The 25715-nt window shown below is 36.7% G+C and overlaps 1 protein-coding gene across 1 annotated transcript in view; it reads left to right on the top strand.

The window, feature by feature from the left end:
* The window catches only part of PARD6G (par-6 family cell polarity regulator gamma), a 149865-nt gene that overhangs the window by 21267 nt on the left and 102883 nt on the right, over window positions 1-25715 (top strand). Inside the window, exon 2 of the mRNA XM_051970584.1 lies at window positions 20557-20779. Coding sequence (XP_051826544.1) covers window positions 20557-20779 — 223 coding nt within the window. The remainder of the gene's footprint in view (window positions 1-20556; window positions 20780-25715) is intronic.

Here is a 25715-nt window from a genome sequence, read left to right as displayed (position 1 = left end):
AGATCATGTAAAATTTAGCAATCTTTTTTAGTACAGGGTAATTTTAAACTATTTCCCACAATGGACAAACCAATTTATACCTCTATCAACAGTGAATTAGTGTGCCTATTTTCTGACAACCCTTCCAACATTTTCCATCGTTTTTGTCTTTTATTATCTTGGTGTGCATTTAATTGTGTTAACTTTCTGTCTTATTAGTGATGGTAAGCATTCTTTCATAGGTTTATTGTTAGCTTACATTTCCTCTTGAGAAACCTTTTCATATCTTCTATGTGTGTATTTTTATGTGGGTGTATGTCACAATGTCTATACATCTATATACATATATGTACACACACATGTGTCTGTATATGACAGTGAGAAAAAGCATCAACAAGTATAAGGATTAAATTCAAATCTTGTTTTTGACCTTTACAGCCATCATGATCTTGGACTAGTCACTTAACTTTGGGGCTCAATTTCATCATCTGAAAAAATTAAGGAGTTGGGAATGGCTTCTTTCCAGTTCTATATTTGTGGTCCTCTGAATACAAAGGTTTGATATAACAACTGGATGGCAATAATATTTAGGCTGATTCTTTCAAGAAGTTTAGTGATGAAGGGAAGGACTAGAGAGCAGATTAATAATTTGTGGAAGTATCTGGACCTGCAGAAGAATTTTCATTGATTAAAAAGAAAGGTTTGAATACATTTATGTGACAGAAGATAAAGGGGGAGATATTGAAGATGGAGGAGGTAGTAATTGATGAAGAACAGATTGTTAGTTTTTCAATGTACTTATGGAATTTCAGAGATGGGAAGGACTCAAAGATCATTTAAGCTTGACTCATGTTTGAATAGGAGTCTGCTCTACTTTTCCTAATACATCACCTAATGAAGACTACAGATGAAAAACTCACAACTACTTCTTAAACTGCTCTTCCACTTTTGGACTATTCTCATTGGAATATTTTCATTTCAAGTCTAGAACCCAAGAGATAGCCAGTCTCCTTTTAAAGATGGGCAGGATTGAGATATACTCCTAGAAGCCTTTAAATGACAGGCAGTGGAAAGGAATGAGTACAGGACTGGGAGATCTGGCTATAGATACTGTTTATCAAACTTAGTAGCAGTGACCAAGGACATATCACTTAACTTCTGATCCTCATTTTCCTCATCTATAAAATGGGATATGGCTATAGATACTGTTTATCAAACTTAGTAGCAGTGACCAAGGACATATCACTTAACTTCTGATCCTCATTTTCCTCATCTATAAAATGGGAATTATATTACTTGTATTACTGTCTCAGTTATTAAAAAATGAGAAACTTTACTGAAAGCCTTGAATAATTATCATTTTTAATAAACATAAGAAGGATGTAAGAAACAACTGTTTGATGTAAGAAACTGATTTTTTCCCCCTTCAAAAATGAGAGAATCCCCCATTTATACCCATTGTGATCTCTCCCCAGAGTCATGTATGTGAATGCCACTAAGGGACAGGTTGCCTACAAGACTTTCCTGAATATACTCTTGGTTAGGTTCTCTTGGCTTTACTATTTGGTGAATGAATTTTTGAGTATTCAATTAATTATTTCATTTTTGACTTTTAAAATAAGTCCAGTAAAAAGAAAGACTTCCATGAAGAAGAGTACTTGAGTTGGGAAACTGGTTTTTACCCTTTTAGAGGATTCAATATTAGAATATGATTTAGCTGGATGAGATTATGCCTTTAAACCTCTGCAGTTTTAAGGCTGCAGTTCCCAGGTTTTCCTCAAGTTTTTTTTTTTTTTTTTTTCTGGAAAAGAACTTACGAATTGCTACCATTTCTTAAATCCTGATCCTGCTCAAAAAGCTTCAGCACTTAATTATTTTTGCCTCTAAGTTAACAATATACAAACTCCTGCTAAGCATTTAAAACCCTTCACAATCAATCTTTAGCCTACCTTTCCAGGCTGATTCCACATTACTCCATGTTCTAGATTGACATTTCATCTCTACCTCCATACCTTTGACAAGGTGTTTTATGGTATTTGGAAAGCTTTCTTCACAATTTGCTTTTTGGATTTTCTATCTCCCCAAAAGGGTGATCTTAAATGCATATTTTTTTTTAAGTCAACTTTTTTTTTTTAATTTTTATTTAATAATTACTTTATATTGACACTCGTTTCTGTTACGATTTTTTTTTCCTTCCCTCCCTCCACCCCCTCCCCTAGATGGCAAGCAGTCCTTTATATGTTGCAGTATATCCTAGATACAATATATGTTTAAATGCATATGTTTTAAGGGGCCTTTCCTAATTCCTGCACTAATTTCCCCTCCCTACCCAATCCCCTTGTAACTTATTTTGTATATATTGGCATAGGGAATAGGGAGCTAGGCTTGGAGCCAGAAGGCTCAAGTGTGACCTGGCTCACAATTGGCTGTGCGACTGTTAGAAGGTTATCTAATCTTTCATTCTTCTTCTAAGAGTCAAAGTTTCAGAGAATATGCCAACTTGCATGGATAGAAGGCAAGCCTTCTATGCCAATTAAATGTCAGTCCCTATCCTCTCATTTATTTGTTTATCTATGAAGATATCCTATATCTTTCCAAAAATATATAAGTTTTTTGAAGGTAGGGCCTATCACATTTTCATGTACTTGTAGCCCCTGCACTTAGAACAGTGTCTGGCACAAGATAGGTGCTTAATAAATGGTTTTTTAATTCATTCATGTGAATCCCAGTGCTATGACAGCATCTTGGTGACAGACTCGGAAGCATCTGAAGGAGGGGGTGTTGGGTACAGGAGGTGTAGAAATTGGGTAGGAATACCAAACCTCCACTCCATTTAACTTCTTGACGCATAGCTTTTGTACCAGCCCTGTACCATTGAATGGGATAGGGTCTGCATAACCAAAAGTAAATTGGCAGCAGGATACAGTGTGTCTTTAGATTACATTTATTACATTTATTTCTTATCAGTGTTTGTGTCACAGGTTCAATCACTAGGTCTGCCAGCCTCTGATAATCATTGGAGAAGGGATAGGATTAAAGACAATTTATTTCTTCTTAGAACAAGGCTAGAGTAGATATGGCCACCATAACTAACCCCCAATAATCCAGTGAGCATATTTAAGTACTCTTTGGAGGATAGTGTTGTTTGCTATGAGAGGAATAAGATTCAAAGTAAAGATAAGTAAATATAGTGTTTTAAAAACATACAAATGCTAGATAAATGTTGGCTGCTATCATTATGAATGTCAACAAAATCCACAAGCTTCCATGCTCTCTGCTACAGAGAAGATAGCAATTTCATCTCATCTTCCCCCACTCTCATTGTCCCTGTGTCCATTCCCCCTTCCTAACTTTGGAAACCTGCCATCTCTCAAGCTAGTCAGAGGAACTGACTCTGCCATTCACTACCTGGGAAGGCACCCTTTAAGCTGCCTGAGTCTCAATTTCCAAATCTCGAAAATGAAGGAGTTGGACCACATGACCACCTAAGGCTCTTTCCACCTCTAAATCCTTGATCTGTGGCTTCTTAGTTTCCTCAGTCCAAGCTGGCAGCAGGCATCTTTTTGGATATTTGTCTCTTTTTGTTCCTTTTATATTTGGGTAAGGGCTTTAGCATAAGCACTTTTGTGGGTTTGAAGAAGGAGAGAGCACATTCTTTTCATTTAAAAAAATGTACAAGAGGAGAAGAAGTAGTGAATGAGAGTGTAGGTCATATTTTGTTTTGGCTTCCTGACCATTTTCCATTGTAAGCTAAACTCCGTATCCTTGACTTTAGTGTCTCTAGGGAGTTCCATTTGAGGCACTGGATTAATTTGTACTTACTTGCTTATGCTTTGCCTTGCCAATGTTATTCTCTTGGTAGGGATTTTTATGCTCTTCTTCCCCCAATAAAATCCCCAGCTAACTTCTTGTGGGAAGGACTAACATTTTGCTTTTGTTATGTTTTTACAATATCTCCACAGTACCAAGGACAGTGCTCAGCACTGATTAAACATTTAAGAACTGTGTAAGTGATTTTAATCATCATCAATTAAGCATCTACTATTATGTATAGAGTTCTATATTAGATGCTGAATGGATGTGATAGCCCTTACCCTCACAGAGCTTACATTCTAATGGAAAATTATGGTAAGCCAAAACTGTCATCTGATTTTGTAGAAGATTGGTACAAGCAAAATGTTTTGTGAGCTGTGGAGGGTGGGCTAAGGGAAGAGAGATATTGCCATTGATGATAATTAGAGGCTTTGTGAAAAAAGGTGAAATTTTATTTGGGTGTTAAAGGATGGGTTATTCCATGAGAATTGAAAGATCTAAAGCTGGAAGGGATATTAAATTCACTTGGTAGAAATGGATCTAGAGAAATCCAGGGAACAGTAGAAATCAGCATAGCTTTCTCTGAATATCAGAAAAGTATTTTTTTGGGAGGCTTAAGGATAAATGTATGGCACTGTGTGCTCTAAGTCTCTTTTAAGTAAGGGATTTAGTCCTGTACAATTGAATTGAATCAGCTTGGAAAGCAGTTGTAGCCAGAATAATTTATCTGGTACTTTTCTGTTTCTCCATTTTATCTTCTGTTGTTTTAAAATATAGCTTTAGAAGTGATTAGTGTAGAAGGTCACAATAGCCTCTTGGATGTTTCTAAGTAGGCATTAATTACATCTAGAGTATAAATAGAATGCTGCTATAAAGCAAATAGGACTCATTTGGATTGTAAAGTCATTTGATTCAAACCAATCCCCCATGCACCATGAGGTAAGATTTATATGATCTAAAATCAATTGTTTCAGCCCTTTGTGCTAAAGGGCATAATAGAAGCTGAGAAAATACAGCAAAAATTATGTTGTGGCTCAGTATTTAACAAAACTTTATTTCTAACTCCAGTTCCTCTTAACCCCCCAGAGAACAGAGGAAGGAGTCAAGGCCCTGCTCTGACCAGTGAAGTTTCATGTAGCTCTTCAGCCAGGAGATCTTGGGAGAATGCCCTAGGAAGCTCTGAACTCTTGGGGTTAGTTGGCTTGAGCTAGAATTTGATTGGCTCTCCTCAAATGCCCAGGAAATGGACAAAAATCAGTCTCTAGGAATGTGTGGTGGGGTAATGGTGGGAAGGCAGAGAGAGGAAAAGGGACAGCAAATTATAAAGCTCTGCTTCTCTCACTAGGTGTCCTATTCTGAGTTTCTTTGGAACTTCTTACCACTAATTTCCCTCTCCTACTGTGGTTTTTGCTTCTAAACCCCTTCTTTCTCAGCAGTATTACAAGTTTAAGCAGAGCTGACCAGGAAGTAGAAGGTGAGATAAACTGGTTAAGAAGTAGAAAGATCAATCAGTCAACAAATATTTATCAGTTTAGCTTCATCATGCACCTATTATTTTATAGAGTACTCACACAAGGCAAGTGTTCACATAAAGACGAAGAAGCTATATAAGGACATTCTCAAGGTCTCTCTGAAGAACTTTGGAATTGATTATGTGACTTGGGAGGAGACATTGACACACAACTGCCTGGCATATGTGCCTTCATCAAAAAAGGTGATGTGCAGAATTGAAGTGGCTCAAAAGAAACATGAGAAGGACAAATTCGCCCCAATGTGGAGTATTTGTGCTCAATCTATGTTAGAGCATTCCAAGCTGGTTGGTCTGATCAGTCAGTCAGAAACAATGTAACTTTAAGATGTCATTTTGGTCCTCTGACAACCACCAATGTGTCAAGCAGACATGTAGTTAAGTGAGCAACCATGTATCTCTAAAGTATCATCTAGAATGATGCTCTATTCCCTATTAGACTTCCCAAGTCTTGCAGCCCTATCTCTATATAGATATAATCACAATTTAAGATGCTATGATTGTGATTTAGAGCAGAACTTAAACTTTCCATTGAAAATCTCTTTTTGTCCAAGAAATTTTTATATGACCTTGGGTATGTAGCTATGTAAAATAGGTGTACAAATCAAACATTTACTGATAATAAATCAGTTTTGTGACTCACCCCTACCCCCCCCCATTGTTATATGACTCACAGTTTAAAAATTTTTGATTTAGAGAAGAGAATCTTGATCAAGAAATGAGGATGGGGCAGGGGAGGAATCTATTCTTTATACTATACTTGATCACTACTTATGGTTTATGTGTCCATGGACAAATCCCTTAAAATCTGAACTTGTTTACTCCTTTGTATAAAAGAAGGACTTGGATTGAACTTTTTAAAATAAAATTTTAATATTCTTTGCTTTATGAATCAAGTTGGGAGAGAAATATCAGAACAAAAGGGAAAAACTATGAGAGAGGGAAAAAAAACAAAACAGAAGAAGTGAACATGTATTGATTTACATTCAAGCTCCATAGATATTTTTTCTGGATGCAGATGGTGCTTTCTATTCAAACTTTATTGGGTTTGCCTTGGAAGACTAACTACTCTTAAGGAAAGAGCCCATAACTAAGGTAGAGCAGTCAGGATTTTGCTCCAAGGCACCAAATTTTGAGGGCTGTGTTGACAGCACCTGAAGTATTTTAATTTCATAGAAAGAATAGAACTCAGCATATTAAAATAGCAAGAGTAATTAATTCAAAGAAGCTACCACCTGGTGACTAGATTGGTGTTTGGCCATACCAAATTTCCTCCAAATGTATCATAGATGGTTCACCTTGGTATCCTGGATTCTCTATAACTCCATAAACTAATTATGGATTTTCTATCTCATGTTTCTGATAGTCTGTGGTATGCATGTGTGCACATGTGCATACACACACACACACACACACACACACACACACACACACCCCAGTGGGTTGTAAAGTGATTTCTTTGTATTTCCTCTCATGGTATGGTTCAAAATCAAAGAGTGAATTGGAGATAGGCCAAAGTAAAAGTTAATTCATATGTCTAGAGTTTTCATTGCTTTAAGAGTTATATAGAAAAAAGAGAGAGCTGGCTATTTAGGGTTGTTTTTGTTTTTATAGGTTGCATATAAAAACCTGTTGATTATCACTCTTGTCTTATTATGTCTGTTTATTTTAACCACTCCACAAACATATACTTTAACCTGGAGATTTTAAAAGGTATCTTTTGAATTCAACCATAATCACAGTAATACGTAGCATAGATCTAAAAACATATTTTTCTGCTGGCTTTAAAAAACCAAAAGAAATAATAAATTACATTTGTTACCAAATACACCATTAGATTTATTTAAAAACACTTTAAACAAGGAAGTGGCATTGTAATTCTGAATTCTTCACTTTAAATTAAAAGTAAATATTTAACAATTTGTTTTGGAAATTGAAGAGGAGAATGCTCTACTCAGGGAGAGATTTAGAAATGGTACTATTCTATATCTTTCTATTCTAGAACCTGGCTGTTTTTTAATTTCCTTAGAAATATCTGTCATTTCCTTAGCATTTATGCTGTGAGCGACCATGTTAATTTAGACTCTCTTCATCTCGTGCCTGAAGTTTTAAAATGAACTATTTGGTTTCACCAAATGTGTTCTCCCTTTAAAAAAAAAAAAATCTGTCCTTTATAACAGATTGATTTATTATAAGATCATAGCTTCTAAAAATAGAAGAAATCTTAGATCAGGTCCAACCTACTCATTTTACAAATGATCCTAGAGAAAGGGAAGGAGAAGAAAAGAGAATGAACATTTATATAGTGCCTGCCATGTGCCAGACTGCTAAGCCCCTTCCCTTTATGAAAACAAATATTCTCATTTGATAACATGGTGTTTTTAATAAATTCATTTTATTAAGTGCTACCTTTCCTATAGGCAATAGGGAACCACTGAAAGTTTTTGGAATAACATGGTCAGACTCTTCCATGAAGAAGATTGCTGAGATTACTTTGACAGATGTGTGAAGTTCTGTTAGAAAGAGAGGAGAAATTCACTGGAAGTAGGAAGACCAGAAAGGAGGCTCTTACAGGACCAGAGTCACAGTTACCCTGAGAGTTTACCTCTCCTAAATGGAGAGGAGGGGATAAATTTGACATTAGTAATAGGTGGAACAGAATAGATTGGACTTGGAAAACTAGGGTAAGGAGTCAGAAGACTAGCATTCTGGATAACTGAGTTGATGTCACATGTTTGTCATTTGATGCTGTCAAAAATGAGGAAGCGAAGGTTAAGAAACATGATTAATTCCACCTCATGTTAATTTGAGGTACAGGTGGGACAACCAGATGGAGCTATCAAAAAACTTCTATTGGGTTTTGAATTGGAGCTTAAGGAAAAGACTAGGTTTAAATACAGAGATTTTTGAATCCTCTTCATGGAATTCATAATTTGTAACCATGGGAGAGTGTAAGAGTATTAAAGGACAAAATTAGAGGGAAAGAAAGAACAAAGGATGTTATTTTTGTGTGTGTGTTTGTGTGTGTGTCACCTTTGCTTAAGAGACAGGAGAATTCAGTCAAAAGGAATTTATTAAGCACTTATTATGCCAGCTAGATGGAATAGTGCCAGCCCTACACTTGGGAGGACCTGAGTTCAAATTGCTTCATATACTTAAGACTTGGTTTCCTCATTTGGAAAATGAATTGAAAAAGAAAATAGCAAACCACTCTAGTATCTTTGCCAAGAAAATCACATTTGGGGTTATGAATAGTTGGACATGATTGAAATGACTCAACAATAAAAATAATTTGCATGTAGGTGACTAAACAGAAAATATACACAAATATAATAAAGATTTTTTTTTAAAGAGGCCATGGGAGAGGACCCAGGAGGAATTAAGAAAAAGTTCTTGTAAGAGGTAGATAGGGGTTCTAAAATGTGGAGGAAAAACATTATTTGAAGCTTGGAAAACAAGCTGTGTAAAGCTATGGAGGTGGCATATTCTGTATAGATAAAAGAGTTAGGTCAATTGAGTTGAAGTGTGTCAGGGGATTAATGGGTATTCAAGTAGGAGAGACAGGCTGCAATTGGGCTTTCAATACCTAAAAACGGAATGAATTTTCAAAGACAGATGATTTAGTGATGGTGACAGAGAACAAGATTTGGATGTCTCTTGGGGGGCAAGAAGTGGGTTGGCTCTTGACCTAGTTCTTGAGAATTTGGTGTTCCAGCTTTGGTTTTCCAGAGGACCAGTACAGCAGAAGAGGAGCATCCTGCTTTTGGGAGAGTGTCAGAATATGTGACTTCTTCAGGAGAAAGCCACATTGTTGTTGGTTTCTTACTGATGCTTTTGAAGAGGACAAGCCTGGTATAGGGAAAAGTGTGGAAGTTCCCGATCTCCCATGTATGCATTTCAGGAAGTCTGAATTTGCATGCAACAAATTTGCTTCTTTTCACTAATTTGTAACAGAAATTTAGTATTCCTTTGAATTATAAATGTAGGCAACAGAAATTATTCTGGTATATCAATTATTCTATGATATACAGTAAAATACTTACTGTTTTGGCTGGTGGTATGGTGGTGGTATGGATTGTAAGCTCAAGAAGCTTACAATCCAACAGGAGACTGACTACACATAGAAGGAAACTGGAAAAAGGAGGGGGGGGGGTAGGAGGGGAAGACACTGGGAGTAGCTGGATCAGGCACTAGACAGAGTTGCCCATGAAGAGTGGAGTGAGTTGGTTTACCATTTCTTTCTCCAACTCATTTTACAAATGAGGAAACTGAGGCAGTTATGTGACTTGCCCAGGATCACACAGTCTCTGAGATTAAAAGTTATCAGTTTATCCTGGGAGGGACATGTCATTGAAACCAGGCTGAACTGCAGATTGGAGAGTGGAATAAGCCACACCAAAAATTAAGAGCCTCTCTTTTAAGTCTTTTGGAGTATACTTTTGATTAACAAGGGTGGACTTCTATTTGGGGTGGGGTAAGAGGGTGGTTCCCCCCAAAGAAAAAAAGAAAGAAAAGAGCATCAGCAAAACTTAAAATATGGAGAATTTCAAAAGCAGGGCAGTTTTTGTTACTATCTTGTTAAATTTAACATATTTTTTTAAAAGCAATGTATACTCTAATAGAACTCCGGTTTTTAACACAACCCTCTTTCTGTTCTTTGTATTTTGAAGTGTTTAGATTTATTAACATTTATTTGTTATTCAGTCATTTCAGTTCTGTCCTATTCTTCATGACCCATTTGGGGGTTTTGGCAAAGATATTGGAGTGGTTTGCTATTTTCTTCTCCACTCATTTGACAGATAAGGAAACTGAGGCAAACCCCAAATCTGAGGCCAGATTTGAACTCAGGAAGGCTCAGTGCAATATTCACTTCCCTCCTCAGCTGCCCCATGTGTTGATAGATCACACATATTTTCTAAGATCTCTCTCTAATCTATGAGTATAGATATTCATAGAAATGCTCAAACTTTATGGGGGGAAATGTTCTGTTTTTTAATGATGTTATTTAATTAAAATCCTTTGTTATTTTAAAAACTGCTTAAATTGATAAAGAAAAAAAAATTTAAAGAAATTGTTTGACTTGTCTGGAAAGCACCTTTGTGACTAATTCTTTAGTCATTAGAACAAAAGGGTTCATATTGTTTTTATTCCCTCCATTCCATGCTGATATCCTTCCACCCTCTGTTCAATCAGTCTGTAAGTAAGTAAACTTTTATTTCACTTGCTAGTGTAATCTACTGGTCTAAATGAATCCCTTTTGTTTATAATGAGGAAGGTCCTTCTAGAGCATGCCATCAGTTCTAATGTTTGCTGTGGTTAAGACCATATCAGCCTTGTTGTCTTTTTTATTTTTAATTAGGGAATTGTCATTTAACAATGTAATCTTAAAAAGATACAGTCTTTAACTTTTTAATTAAGAGATTGTCATTTAACAATGTAATCTGAAAAAGATACAGCCTTTGTCCATGTAAATTCTAAAACTTTGTCCCGTCTGAGCTGAGATGCACGAGTTTATTAGAGGAAGTGTAAAAGACACTACTTTGTCACACCTAATTTTTAAACCACAGTACTATTTATAAATATTCTTTGAGAGCCTACTATGTGCAAGAGTCTGATTCGTTGTGAAACTAATCTACAGTCACCACATGGATTGTCATTTTGTTTCCAGTTTATGTCTGTGGCTAATAAGTAAATAAGGAATTGTTCTTTGTGGCTTCTGGAGTTATTCTTCTAACTGTATTTGCCTTGGATCCATGTCTCAGTTTACTTGTGTTTCTTTATCTCTGTATATGTCTCTCCCTTTGAGTGTCTCTCCTCCCTCTGACACCCCCCCCCCCCACTTTCCCAGTCTCCTTTTCTCTCTTTCCTATCCACCTCTGCTTGTTCTCCTTGCTTTTCCCTACACCTATGTAATTTGTAATCTGTTGGAGAATTTTTTTTTTGGAGGATCATGTAATATTTGGTTAAAGGCATTGAGGCCTCATGCTAGTTTTCTGTTCGGTTCTGCTGGATCTTAGCTTTATGGTTAAACTGAAAGAATGACCACAGGTAGTCTTAGAATTTACTCTCCTACTGGGGTGGAGTTTGATTGTGGAAGGCTGCCTACTGCTGACTCTTATACTTGCCAAACCCAATCGGCCCTGGCTTTGGAACCCTACCACAAACTAGCATATACCATCCAATCAGCCAGGCATCAAGGGAAAGAGAATTACTTGGCATCCTCTTCCAGGCTGCCTTGCCTAAATCCCTTCCTAAGTCTCTGGCAGCCAAGTAGGAGTCTCTTAAGAACCTATAAACTGGAAGATAATTCCACTTTAGAGTTATAACTGACCCAGCCTCAGAGCCGGCTGGGGATCTGAAGGAGGGTATCCTTTAGCCAGTGGCCCCTTCTTTCCCCTCACATTCCCAGCTCTATGACATAGAATGTGGTGCTGGGCATTTCTTTTTTGTTCTAGTTATTTTTTTTTTTTTCTGATTTGTCAAAATGAAATTTACTAGTGTTGCCAGAGATAGGGGAAGATGAACCCTTTTGTGATTATGGGGCAAAAACAATGATCACTTCATTTTGTTTTCGCATCTATTTTTAAAACCAGGAATAATAGTAGAAGGCTATTCAAAATGCCAAAGGTGAATTCCTCTACCTGAAGGTTTTTATTTTCTCTTGGCTATAAATTATGATAAAATGATTACCTTTTCATTCTCTACATCTCTTTTTGGGATGGTGTTAATTGCACACACACACACACACACACACACACACACACAAGTTCAAGACTTAAACTTTGTCAGACATGGTTTCTTTAGCTAATAGAAGACACAGATTAAGCAAGGTGACACAGGTTTTTGTATATGCATATAAATAATTTGGCTGTCATTAAATAAATTCCAAGTTGCTTAATTCCACATCAGTAAAATGGGAACACACTGAAAAAGAAAATGACAAACCATTCAAGTATCTTTGTGAAGAAAACCCCATAGACAGAATTCCAGAAGGTCAGAAAGAGATACTGAATGACTGAACAACAAAGATATTCTAGAAACATTGTGAGGAAGGAGTTCATTTCATATCCAGAAGATTACTTGTGTAGGATATCTATAATGCCATTTATAGGAACAGCTAACAGGCCAGTTTGGCTTGAAAAGGAAGGGAAGAGAGAGGGGGAGAGAATATATGTGAGTTTGGAGGGAGTATCATGAAATAAAACTGGAAGGGTAGGTGGGAACCATAAGACCTTTAAATTCCAGATTATGGATTTTTCTTGAATTTTATCCTGGGGCAATAGTGATCAATTAAAGATTTTTGGGTCCAGGAGGGTTAAAATGGTCAATTCTTTATTTTGGGAATATCTTCTTGGTAGTTCTGTGGACCACTGATTGGAAAGAGAAGAGACTGAAGTCAGGGAGACCAATTAGTAGCTATACCAGGAAAGAAGTGATTAGGTCACGCATGAATTAGTGACTTAGAGTTGAAGGGCAAAGATTCCAAAGATGTTGTGGAATTTAGTTCTACAAGACTTGGAAACTGGTTGGATATGGAGATTGAGAGATGTGAAAGAATTAAGGGTGACTCTCCTTTGGTTCAAACCTGAGTGACTGGAAGGATTACTATATCAACTACAGATATGAGGAGAAATGAATCTATAAGAAATAAAAGTTCCATTTTAGATAGTTTTAAGTTGAAATGAAATGAAACATCCAGGGGATGAAATTCATCTGATAGCAGCAATCTGGAGATTAAAGTTAAAGAGAAAGATGAAGATTAAAGATTAGAGATAAGAGGGAAGGGAAGGGAAAGAAATGATACTTTGCCATAGAAGGAATCTGGAAGGTATTGGAGCTGAACTTTTGAAATTAATTAAGAATTCTAATAGAGTTAACCAAGAAATGTGTTTCAAATACTGGTCAAAAGCATGGAATGGTTAATTATAATATCCTGCCTGAAATACAGCAAATTTTGACCAGACCTTAGAATGAGTTTTTGGGAAGTAATGGAAAAATATGGGAGACAGATTGTGAAGGGCTTTACATTCCAGAGGAGTTTGCATTTTATTCTAAGGGCAATATAAAACTGTATGGGATGGGTGCTAAACCCCCTTCCCCAAATTAACTAATCAGAGACATCTTCAGGTACAAAGAGAAAACATTTATTTATTCCCTACAGGGAGAGGTCCAAGCACACTTGGGACACAGTTTAGCTCCCAACATGTGCTTGTTGACCTGGTCCATAGGAAGTAGTAAAAGGGTTAAACAGCCAAAGACCCAAGCCTTTTCATTGGATAAATAAAAGGAAGTAACTATATTGATCAATGTTGTCTGTTTCTTGTGGGTCACATCACTTCTTGTCACTTATCTAGGGTCTTGGTCTTTAGTGACTTCTAGGCCTAGGGTTCATGTGACCGCCTGCAACTTGGGCCCAAGACCTGATCTTCTGGCTCTAGGAATAGGGATCACATGACTTAGACCTAATCTCATAGACTCTTTGAGAAAACTTCACTTATCTCACTCAAAACTTAGGGAGGGAATGCAGAAATAGGAGAAATGTTGAAATATTGAAGGAAAAAGAGTTCAACAAATACTTGTCAATTGTGCATGCTGGGGGAAAGAGAAATAAGCAAGGCTTTCCTAATTTGGGGACTCATGTATAGAGATAAAAAGGGGATGGATGAAAATATTATATCCTGTCTTTACTGGGGCTTTAATGAATGCAGAAGAGTTTAAGCAGGGAAGTTAGCTAGAAATTCCTAGGAGGATGAGCCCAGGCAAATCACCCCCATTTCTTCCACTTTTGGTTTCCTCATCTCTAAAATGGGGATAAGGAAAGATCTCCTATGGAAAGTGGGATTTGAGTTAAGTCTCAAAAAGCCAGGAAAGCTGAGATGTGAATGTGAGAATGGAGAACACTACAGGTATGGGGGATCAGCCAGGATAAATGAATAGAGATGGAAGATAGTGTGTTCAAGGAATAGCAAATAGGATGGTGTTCAAGGTTCAAAGGAATGAAATAGGTTGATAGGGCTCTAAATGCCAAAAAAGAACATACCTCATTCCTAATCTTAATTCTAATGCCTTTCCCTATTAGAAACATTTTTTGTATCTTCCTTCTCCTCCAACGATAACCTGGCTCTCATAAGTATTTTCTTATTATCTTGTATATAGCTTATTTATATACAGTTATTCTGTCCACACTGTGGGGGGTTTGTGGTACCCCCATGATCTGGAAAATCATGTAAAAATTTCTGGCCTCCCTTTGTACCAAAAAAGAAGTCTGAATTTTTCCCTCTTTTATGGAGGGTTCAAAGTACCTTATTGTAAAATTTGGGTTGATATTATATAATAATAATATATAAAAATTATAATATGATTATTGTATAATATTACATTTCTGCAAAATTGCACTTCTGAGTTTTTAAACCTTTTCTGTGTCATTTGCTGGCATTTGCGTGTTGTTTGTAGCTTATACAAAACTTCTCAAAAATTCAGATTTAATTTCTTATGTTGATCCTTTTTAAATTGAAACTACAATGGGGAAAATCGATATAGAAGGGATAACTGTGTATTTGTTTTCTCCTCCATTAAATTGTGAGCTCTGCTGGGACAGGGACTTCCTTTTTCTTTATGTCCCCAATGCTTAACAGTTTGTGATACATAGCTACTTAATAAATATTTGGTGACTGACTGATCCTGAAAATAATAGGGAGCCATAAGAGTTTATAGAGTAGGTGGAGAGGGGAGAAAGAACATTCCAGGCACAGGAACAGCTTCAGCAAAAATGTAGAGGGAAGTACAAGATATGTTGGAGTGGGGTGGGGATTGTTCAGACCAGTTTGGTTAGAATCAGATTGAATGGGTAGGAGCAATATGAACTAAGATAGGAAGGTAGGGTGGGACAAGATGATAGAGAGCATTGAAAACTAAAAACACAAGTCTGAGTTTGAGTAGCAATAGGAACACTCTGAAGATTTTTTTAAAAGCCATTAAAAAATAGTAAAGGCATAACATGAAAAAAAGCCATAACAAAAAAAATTCTGGCAGTGGAATAAAAGATTTGGGGAAGACTACTGGAGTAGAAGCAGGAAGATGTTAGGATGTTATTATGATAGTTTAGACAGGTGATAATGAGGGCCTAAGCTAGTGTGGTGCCAGTAGGAACTCAACAGAGAACAGATGTCGGAGATAGAGAGGTGACATCAGTATAAATTGGTGACAGGTTGTGGGAAGAGAGGGAAGGGCCAAAAAGTATTCTAAGGTTTGGAGCCTTTGGTCCTAGTAATAGTACTGGTACAATAAAGAAATTGGAGGGCTCAGATTGTGAGCTCAGTTTTGAGCTTGAGGTATGAATAGTACAACCATAGGACAAGTTCTTTATTAGGTGATATCTGAAAATTTGAGACTCAGGTCTTGATTAGAGATAAGAAAGAATGTGGGAATCATCTGAGTAGAGATGATAAACTCTGGGAGTAGATGAAAAGGCCAAGTGCTAGTGGGAGTGTACCCAACTAAGATTGATTGGGGGTGGGGAAGGGAGTGGTTGTTGGATTTACTAATTCAGATCCCAGAACATCTTGCTTAGACCGGGATGATTTTAGATGATAGGATTATAGAAAGAGACTTTGGAGAAGACCTAATCATAGGATTATAAATTTAGAACTAAATGGTACTTTAGAACTCATTAAATCCCATGTTCTTATTTTACCCAGGAGCAAACATGGTCCCACAGATAAGTATTCACATTGACATTTGCACCCACTACACTCTGCTTTCTACAATCTTGCCCGTGGCCCAACACTTTGATTTTACAGTGGATGCTTAAGATATACCCTTTTTTTTTCCTTTAAAATTTTTGTTTTATTTTGAAATTAATCACCCCAAAATCCATTTATAACTTCTTTTTAAAATACACATATACTAAATTCAGCATACTTTTAAAGCTATCCTGCTTATCTCCTTCTGCACTTTTTTCTCTTCTCAACATTTAAAAAAATCTTTCAACAACCATTTTTAAAGGAAGAAAGGCAGATTGAATAGTAAAGATTCTGAAATGGCACCGGGTTCTACTTTAGGCCCATCATTAATAGTCTGTGACACCTTGATTTATCAAATGGAGGGTTTGGATTAGTATGTCTTCAAGTTTTGACATAGTATGAGTCTATTAAAAGACTTTCTAGTTGCTAGAACCACACAGGCCTGGAATAGTTGTTGAGATTCCCCACAGGGCAGATTCATATGACTGTAAGTTTAAATAGAGTACCTGCCATTTTTAGAGAAACAAGTTAGAACTTGGAGAAGGAAACATTAAAAAATATATTCTTTTTAATGTTTAAAATGAAAATGTGGAATAATGATAATCTCTCATTGATGGAAAAGATTTCTTTCTTGGTTAATGAAGTGACTGCTAAATGAGAGTTGGATTCACATAAATAATTGGGGGTGTGCTGAGGTGGAAGAGAGGAAATAGAATATTTGCTGTGCTTGACATTCAAAAGAGCAATATTATTTTGGGTAGCAATGAGGAAGGAACAGTCTCTTAAGCTAAAAAGATTTGATTGGGGGCGGGAGTAGAAGGAGGAAGATGGAGGAACAGACACAAAGAAGGGATCTGAGAGAATATAGAAAGGGGCAAGTACAAGTTCTGCCCTGTTCAGTGAGTGCCTGCCCTCTGTCCTCCTTACCAATTATCCCACAAACACTGGAGGACAAACCAGGGGCCAGAAAAGCTTGCTCCACTTGTTAGATTGGTTGAGGTGTCATATCCTGTGTTTTCTCTGGAGGAATTAGATGAGAATGGCTTCCTTTTAGCCTTCATTCTTTATTCCAATTTGCTGTATAGTGAGGAATAACTGTGGCTGCTGCTCTGTGATTTCTTATGTTTTCCTCTTCTCCTATGGCATTTTGAATATTTATGGAAAGCTGAACTCCTCAGTTATTTTATAAAAGAGTGTCTTCTATTAACCTCCATGCTCATATCATTTAGTATTGTTCAAGTGAATAAACATTTATTAGGTGCTCATTGTGTATGAGGCACTGGGAATGCTATATTCAAGAAAAAACAAAGAAACCACTGACTAGTTCCAGTTTATATTCTGAATTCTCCAATTCCTGACCACTGCTTTCTAGTTATCGCTATAACAATGATAGTTTTTATAGACCTATGATTTTACTTGTGTAGGCATCAAATGAGATAACATGAAAAGCACTTTGTAAACTTCTAGTTATTATTATTCTGAATGTTATTATTATTAATAATAATAATAACTAGAGGCAGCTAGATGGTTCAGGAGATAGAACTTTATACCTGGAATCAGGAAGTTGTTGTTCAGTCCTTTTTCAGCCACGTCTGATTCTTTGTGATCATATTTTGGGTATTCTTGGCAAAGATACTGGAGTGGTTTACCATGTCCTTCTCCAGTTCATTTTATAGATGAAGAAACTGAGACAAACAGGATGAACCAACTTGCCCAGGGTCATGCAGCTTTAAGTATCTGAGTCTTCCTGATTTCAAACCCAGTGTTCTATCCACTTTGCTAGCTAGCTGTGTGACCAGTTTTGGACACTTCCTAATTGTATGATACCGGTCAGCTCACTAACTCATGTTTGCCTTCACTAGAGAAGAACACAGCAAACCACTCCAATATTTTTGCTAAGAAAACCCTAGGAACAGTATGGTCCATGAGATCACAAAGAATCAGAAATGACTGAAAAAGTAACACATTCCTGGGGTGGAAATTTACTCCATTGACACAGAACTGTAGTTCCTTAACTTTATAGCCTTATAAGTCATTTAGAAGCCCTAAGTGGTGACTTGCCCAGGATTACACAGCTAGTATATGTCAGAGACCAGATTTGAACCCCAACAACAATTCCAGCACTCCATCCACTGCATCCCAGGTTTCACTCTTTCTTAATTTCCTGGTGGAAATTAATAGTAGAAAACAACCACCTCTCTTGGCTTGTAATCTGAAGATAATGTCCTTCACATAAGCCCCTAGCAATCTTTTTTCCTCACTGCCTTTTGAGGGGATCACTGTTTCTCAACAGTATCTTTGACATCTTGGTGTGCTATTTTTCAAGAAAGTTGGAGTTTTTTTAACTATAAAATTTTACTGTTGACAAAAGATTGGAACACATCATATGGAACATTTGGTACAGAGTTTCCAGAAGTATCTTGTTAGCAGGAATCAGAAAAAAGAGTTAGATGGGCCAGCAATTGTTTTTTGTTGCTTTTCCAGCTTGATCAGCTCTTTGGGCAGCTGGATTGAAGCTTCTGGTTGTGACCTCAATATATTTCTCATTCTAGATGGTCTATACCAGGAACTGCTCTTAAATAATTCCAAAACTGGATCCTGCTGATTTAGCTGCCTGTTTCCTTGATTTCTTTTGGGGACATTTCCTAAACATAGGGCAGCCAACAGTAACATCTGTTGTGTTGAAAACTTTACCTAAGATGAGTTTTATTAGTGCTAGAGTTTGGCTGGAAGCCTTCTGTTGCCCCATTCAAATGGGACGGCTTCCTTTAGGTTAGCTGGTAGGACTAAGAGTAAAAGATTTTAGACCAGTTAAATTATCTTTGGCCAACATGGATCACAGAGAATAATGTACATCTCCATCCAATAATGAACCCTCGATTTCATTACAGATACATTGCTTTTATTTACAGTTTCCTCATTTGTAAAAGCAGGGATTGGCTGACATTTCATGAGTATATTTTACATATATATGAGTGTGTTTTGCAATGCATTATTATAAAGATGTAGGCTATTGCTATTTTTATGGTTTGTTATGAAACCAACTGAAATTCCACTTAAAACCTTATCTTGGTAGGGAAGTTACTATGGCTTCTTAAAAATTATCTTTCCTTTTTACATCTCCTTTTCTTCTGAAGGAAATCCTTCCCATATGTCCTTATTAAAAAAAAAAAAAAAAGACTTTAATTAAAAAAAAATCCCAACAACCCACTGTAGCAAAACAAGACAATACAAAATCTGATTGTGACAGTATATGCAATATTTGACAACCATACCTTTGCAAAGAAAAGAGACCCTGGTTTCTAGAAAGATATACTAGCCAATCTAGAAAGTCTTCCTGGCCAGGTCTTGTGACTGTATGTATGTTTTAAGGACCAATCTGTCAACAAGCATTTATGTTGTACTTTAGCTATGTGTAAGGAATGATGATAAGCTAGCTAAGATTGACGAAATTCATTACTATGTTACTGGCAGAAAAGATGACTCTGAACTATCACTTGTCTTCTAAAGGAGTTATAGTTCCTGTTGATAGAGGGATTACATCCATGGAAGACCTATAATAATAAAAACAATAATAATATTGCTAGCATTTAAATAGCACTTTAAAAATTTTCATTTGATCCTTATAATAATCCTGGAAAGTGCTATTATTATCTCCATTTTACAGGTAAGGAAACTGAGGCTCAGGAAGGTTAAGTAACTTGCCTACACTTACCTAGTTAGGTAATTTTTTGAGGTTGGATTTGGAACATTCTCTTCCTTACTCCAGCTCTAGAGCTACAAGTATGTAGTTTCCATCTTTGAAGTATAGCACTAAGTGACTACTTAGTGCTGTAATAATTGGATGCTATTCAAGACAATCTCAACATCTGTCAGTGAATACCACCCAGCCAAAAGGATGCTCTGGGGTCAGTGTATGGCAATTAGCCCTTCTGACTTACAGTGCTAGATCAGCCTAATTAGGAAGGGAAAGAGCAACATTTTGTGTAGCAAATTACTAATATGCCAATAAATACGGGGTCATTTAAACTTGCTTTTAAGTGTATGTTAGTAATGTACTGTCTCTGGAATAGATAGCTGTGCCCTAAGAACATGGATTATCTCCATGATTTTTTTGTAGTTTGAAAATCAGAAGATAATAGCAAGCTAAACCAGATGGCAGCTGGGTGGTGCAGAACATAGAGTGCTACACCTGGAATCGAGGAGACCTGAGGTCAAATGTGACCTCAGCCACTAATCAGCTATTGGATCTTGGTCAAGCCACCTAACTTAGTTCTGCTTCAGTTTTCCCACCTGTAAAATGGGGATTTTAGCACTATCTACCTTGCAGAATTGTGAAGATCCAATGGGATAATATTTATAGAGTTAGCACAATGCCTGGCCCAAAGTAGATGCTGTACAAATGCTTATTCCTTTCCCTTCCCATATCTATTTACTTGCCACCTACTTATCAGCTTTTTTTTTTTTTTCCCTTCAAATTTTTTTTATTTGTAGTTTGGGGCTGAGTTTCGAAGATTTTCTTTGGACCGTTACAAACCTGGAAAGTTTGAAGACTTCTACAAGCTTATCCTTCACATCCATCACATCTCGAACATGGACGTGATGATTGGGTATGCTGATGTGCACGGTGACCTACTGCCCATCAATAATGATGACAATTTCTTCAAGGCTGTCTCAAGCGCAAATCCATTGCTCAGAGTCTTCATTCAAAGACAAGGTATCGTACATTTTTCACTCTTATATCATGGCTTCTATTTTCTCCACGTTCTCAAGGTTTCATGTTGCATTTTCTGTTCTGTTGTTTATAGTTTTTGAAAACTGGAGCTGTAGAAATTAAGATCATGTGGTATAGCATTTAATTAGTTTGAGGATTTGAAAAGGATTCTGTTTCAAATAGGATTGTAATTTCTGTGTTTTGGTAGAGAAGAGTTCTGAGTTCCTGGGGAGAGATAAGTAATAATAATGATTTTTTTTAGTTCTTAATTGGAAGCAAATGAATTCAGTAAAGAAAAGGCATCAGTCAGCACCTTAAATGTAACTGAAGAAGAGCAGCATATATTTTCCATCATATTTTTTCAGAGTTGGAAAAAAAATGTTAGCTCTAAATTATAACTTTGGTTAATTTTGAATTGAAGCCTAGCATGGTTATAAGTAACAACATAATACCATTATACTTAAAATAATTATTAATGGAGGTTCGTGGTTAAAACGAGGTTGATGTTCCTGTACGCCCTACAACTGACTCATCTTGGAGCCTTTTGCGAGTTACTTCTTGGTAGCATACTTGGATTTTTCCTTTTTGTGAATTGAAAATGATCTCTTTTTAGCAAAAAAACTGTGCTCTGAGAAAACTTGATCTAACCCTGTTTGCAATTTGTTAAGAAGTGGCTATGACAATATCTTATTTACATGGCATCTTTGAGAAATGAAGTTCTTTCTAATTAGTTTCTAAGTAAATACAGATTTGTTCTTTAAAAAAAAAATCATTTTCGATGGAACTTTTTCTAAAATATATTATAAACCTCCCTGCCTTCTTAAACAGAGAATAGGAGGTAGGCAAGGATCAGGAAGGGACTTGTGATTTCATTGATGTAGGAACTCCCATAAAAGCAGCTCATTCAGTTTACCAATGTAGGTCAGTACCTTCTTTGCTACTTAAAGGCTTAGAAAGTTGTTTGTAACACAGGGGTCAGATACATTGCCCACTATACTCCCTAGTCTGGCCTGTGCCAGATTAAAATGAAATTCCTATCTGATGTTGACATGTTGATATATTAATATAAAAAGAACCCTTAAACGTGTGTGGTTTTCTAAATTAACATGCAGCTGGCAGGGATCCACGTGTGCAATTTATTCACCCCATTTCTATTTTGAGTTTGATATGTTCGGTCATATCCAACTCTTTGTGATCCCCTTTGGGTTTTCTTGGCAAAAATTTCTTTACCACTCCCTTCTCCAACTTATTTTACAGATGAGGAAACTGAGGTTAAACAGGGTTAAGTGACTTGCTGAGGGTCATAGTGCTACTATAATGAGTCTTCCTGACTCCAGGCTTGACACTATCCATTGTGCTACCTAGCTGCCCGTTTTGAGTTTGATACCATAGGGTCAGACCACCAAGAAGTTAGAAAAATTACTAATTGTCCTATGGCCAGTATTTGTCAGAAATATGGCTTGAATTCAGGTTTTCCTGGCTCCAGTGATAATTCTACAGATATTATGCTAGCAGTTTTCAAACTTTTTGGTCCCAGGCCCCCTTTATACTCTTACATTATTAAGCCCCATCCCTCCAAGAGCTTTTATTTCTGCTTATTAGATCCATTTCTATTTGCTGTTTCAGAAAATAAAATGTCTTATATTATTTTGAAAATAATTTTGACCTCATGGACCCCCAGAGATCTCCCGACCACACTTTGAGAACTACTGTACTGTTCTAAGTTACTAAAATTTAGCCTTTATACTGATTTGTATCTCTATTATGAACATCATTGGACTGTCCTATAATACAGAGACATCCCTATGAGCTATAGAGAAGTTTGTTTCTTCACCAAATGACTTAACATTATTGTTTTTTTCAGTTCTTTTGTCTAATGTTATAGAGGTTAGTCTCCTGCATTCGGGCCTGTCAGCTATAGATTTGTCTGCTTTCAGCAGCATTTCTATTATATTTTAATTTACTGTTCTTTCTTTGAGTTAGGAACTCCTCATTTTATTAGAACTGAAGATAAAGTAATAAATAGCTTTTAAATGAGGTCTAAGTAGAATATAACAACTTTGAAGTATATAGTCGCTACATCTGTGTTGCTTGTTCAGAGACCTTTTTTTCATCTTGCTTGACTGGGCTGTGTTCCAAAACAGCCAAAGTGGTCAAAAATATGATCTCCTAATAAGTGAAACGTCTGTGATGCTCCATACCTCTCTGAATACAATTGGACTTGCTTATCTCATGTGGCGTATGAAATTTTCTGTTTGTGAGGAATAGTGTTGGGTGTCAAGCAAATCCCAAGAATAATTCAAATGGTTGACATGAGTCTTTACTATTCCAGACTCCAAACTAGAACTTATATAGTTGCAGATCAGCCAAGAGAACTTCATGGAATCATTTAGGACCAGGAATCAGAACACCTTAGGCTTGATATCAGGGAAAACTTCCTAAAATTTTTTAAATGGGGTTGTTCAATTATTTTACTTTATGATCTCATTTGGGGTTTTCTGGGCAAAGAAACCTTTTCTTCTCCAGCTTTTTTTTTTTTTTTAACACAAAAGAGGAATTGAGACACATGGTTAAGTGATTTACCCAGAATCACACAGCAAATTAGTGCCTGAGACCAGATTCGAACTCAGAGCAGTTTTCCTGACTGCAGCTTTTTAGGTATCTTCTGGGCCACTTAGCTGCCTCTTTTCTAAAAATTAGAGTTATTTATAAGTGGAATGGGCTCCCTTGGGAAGTGATGCTCCTCCCTTATCAGAGGTCTTCCAGAAGAAACTTGATGACTACTTATTGATGGGGCTATGATTAGGATTTCTTTCCAGACAAGGGACTGGATGACCACGGAGGTCCTGTCCCACATAATTCTGTGAGTCTGAATGAAGGAATTCTGGCTTTGATATGTTATTTGTATGATTGTGTTAGTCACAGGAGGAAGGCTCAGTTTCCCCATCTGTAAAATGAGGTAACAGTAATTGTACTGTCTTTTCCACAGGATTGTTATAAGGGAAGGCTTTGATGTTTCCCACGATTGATGGGTGGAGGAAAGAGGGAGAAGACATAGTCTTGCTTTGGTTATGACTAATTCATTTAAGATAGGTTTTCTGATATCACAGATCTGTTGCTTATGATGAGTTTAAATATTCTGTTAACGAGTGAAGAATTACAGAACATCAAAGATGGGAGGAATATCAGTGGGCATCTAGTTCTCTGGGAACTGATGTTCAGACAAATGAAACTGGCAAGGTGCTACAATGGAAATGGGTGTGCTTAATTTCAAGTCAGTGATCTGGGGTTCAAATTTCATCTCTTTTGCTTATTTTCTGTGTAATGGGGAGGACGGGGGGTAAAAAGTCCAATCTCTCTGGGTCTTTCCTCACTGTAAAGTGAGAGCCTTGGATTAGATGATGTCTGGGATTCCTGTGAGCTCTAAATTCTAAACCTTTGATGTTAAATGAACTTGTTTAATGTCACATGGCATAACTGGGATTCAAATTCAGGTCTTCTGATCCTTGCCCACACTTGCAGCATCATTCACAGTTCTTCAAGGACAACAAAAAGCACTGATAAACAGAAATCGACAGAAGATCCTCAGAGCTCTCTTTTTAAACTCTTATTTTAACCTCCCTTGCTACCATAGCTACAGAATCAGCAGATTTGGTCTGTCCTCTCCTCTTCCTGCCCCACCTTGTAGTGCAGGTGTTAATGAGCAATAAAACAACCAAAAGCAGGAATTAGCCAGAGCACTGGATAACAGAACGCTGGCTTCATGTCAGACTCCTAAGATAGCCCCAGTGAATAACAGTTGCAGATGGGAATGTTAGCTTCATGATGATAATGTTTATAATTGCTGGCATTTCTATAATGGATTTGCAGAACATTTTACATATATTAAATCATTTCATCATCAAGATAATCCAGAGAAGTCAGTGCTGTTATTGTCCCCATTTAACAGGTGAGAAGAGGAGTTAAATGACTGGTGTAGGACCTCAAAACTAATAAGTGACTGAATCAGATTTGAATTCTCCCTGATTCGCTATGGGCTGCTGATCAGTAGCAACGGAAGGATTAATGTGTCTGGGAGAGTGGGGATGAGAATGGTACGTTCTGAGGTATAGGATTCCAAACTTTAGCTCTGCTAAAGAGATACCAAAGACAAGGAAAACAGGATACTAAGGATTTTTTCCTCTGAATTTTCCTGGAACTGCTTAATGTATGGAAAATGGCAAGTTCAAAACACACCAGTATTTCTCATCTTTATAATTTTTATTATAACTCAAGGAGCCTCTGGATTTCTTTTGCCCTATCCTCAAATGACTTATCAGAATACGTCATATTTGAGCTATCAGTACATTTTTAATGATAAGAAAAATGGGAAAATCAGAATATGATAGGATATATGATATAATGGAATATAATATATAAGAATATAAATATCACATTATTATAAATATATATCATGCCATGGTATATAGAGAGTTAGCCTTATAGGAAGAACTAGGATTCAAATACTGCCACAGGTATAAGCTTGTTCTATGACCTGGGCAAATCACTTAATCTATTAGGCTGCCCGTCAACTGTAAGACCCTAAATTACAGATGGTAGCTTGACTGTCTAAACAGGCCAAGGGAAGTAGATTGATTCATCACACACACACACACACACACACACACACACACACACACACACACACTCTGTTTCTCTCTCTCTCTCTCTCTCTCTCTCTCTCTCTCTCTCTCTTTCTCTCCACTCTACTGTGTATTCTAGATTCTGGAGAAGGAACTTTTATTGTGTCTTTTGCTTCTTTAAAAAGACCTGACCTAGCCTAAATGCCTGGCAGACTGTTTTCATTTTTACTAAAGCTGAGATGAATACAGGAAGCTTTGGGTCTGTGTTTGTAATTGGGAATGTATTAGTTTTGGATTAGAAATATGTTGTTGTTTTT

The sequence above is a fragment of the Antechinus flavipes genome, chromosome 1 (genome assembly GCF_016432865.1).
Source record: "Antechinus flavipes isolate AdamAnt ecotype Samford, QLD, Australia chromosome 1, AdamAnt_v2, whole genome shotgun sequence".
Classification (NCBI taxonomy): domain Eukaryota; kingdom Metazoa; phylum Chordata; class Mammalia; order Dasyuromorphia; family Dasyuridae; genus Antechinus; species Antechinus flavipes.
The sequence above is the reverse complement of the archived record's forward strand: the minus strand, read 5'-3'. Positions and strand labels throughout refer to the sequence as shown.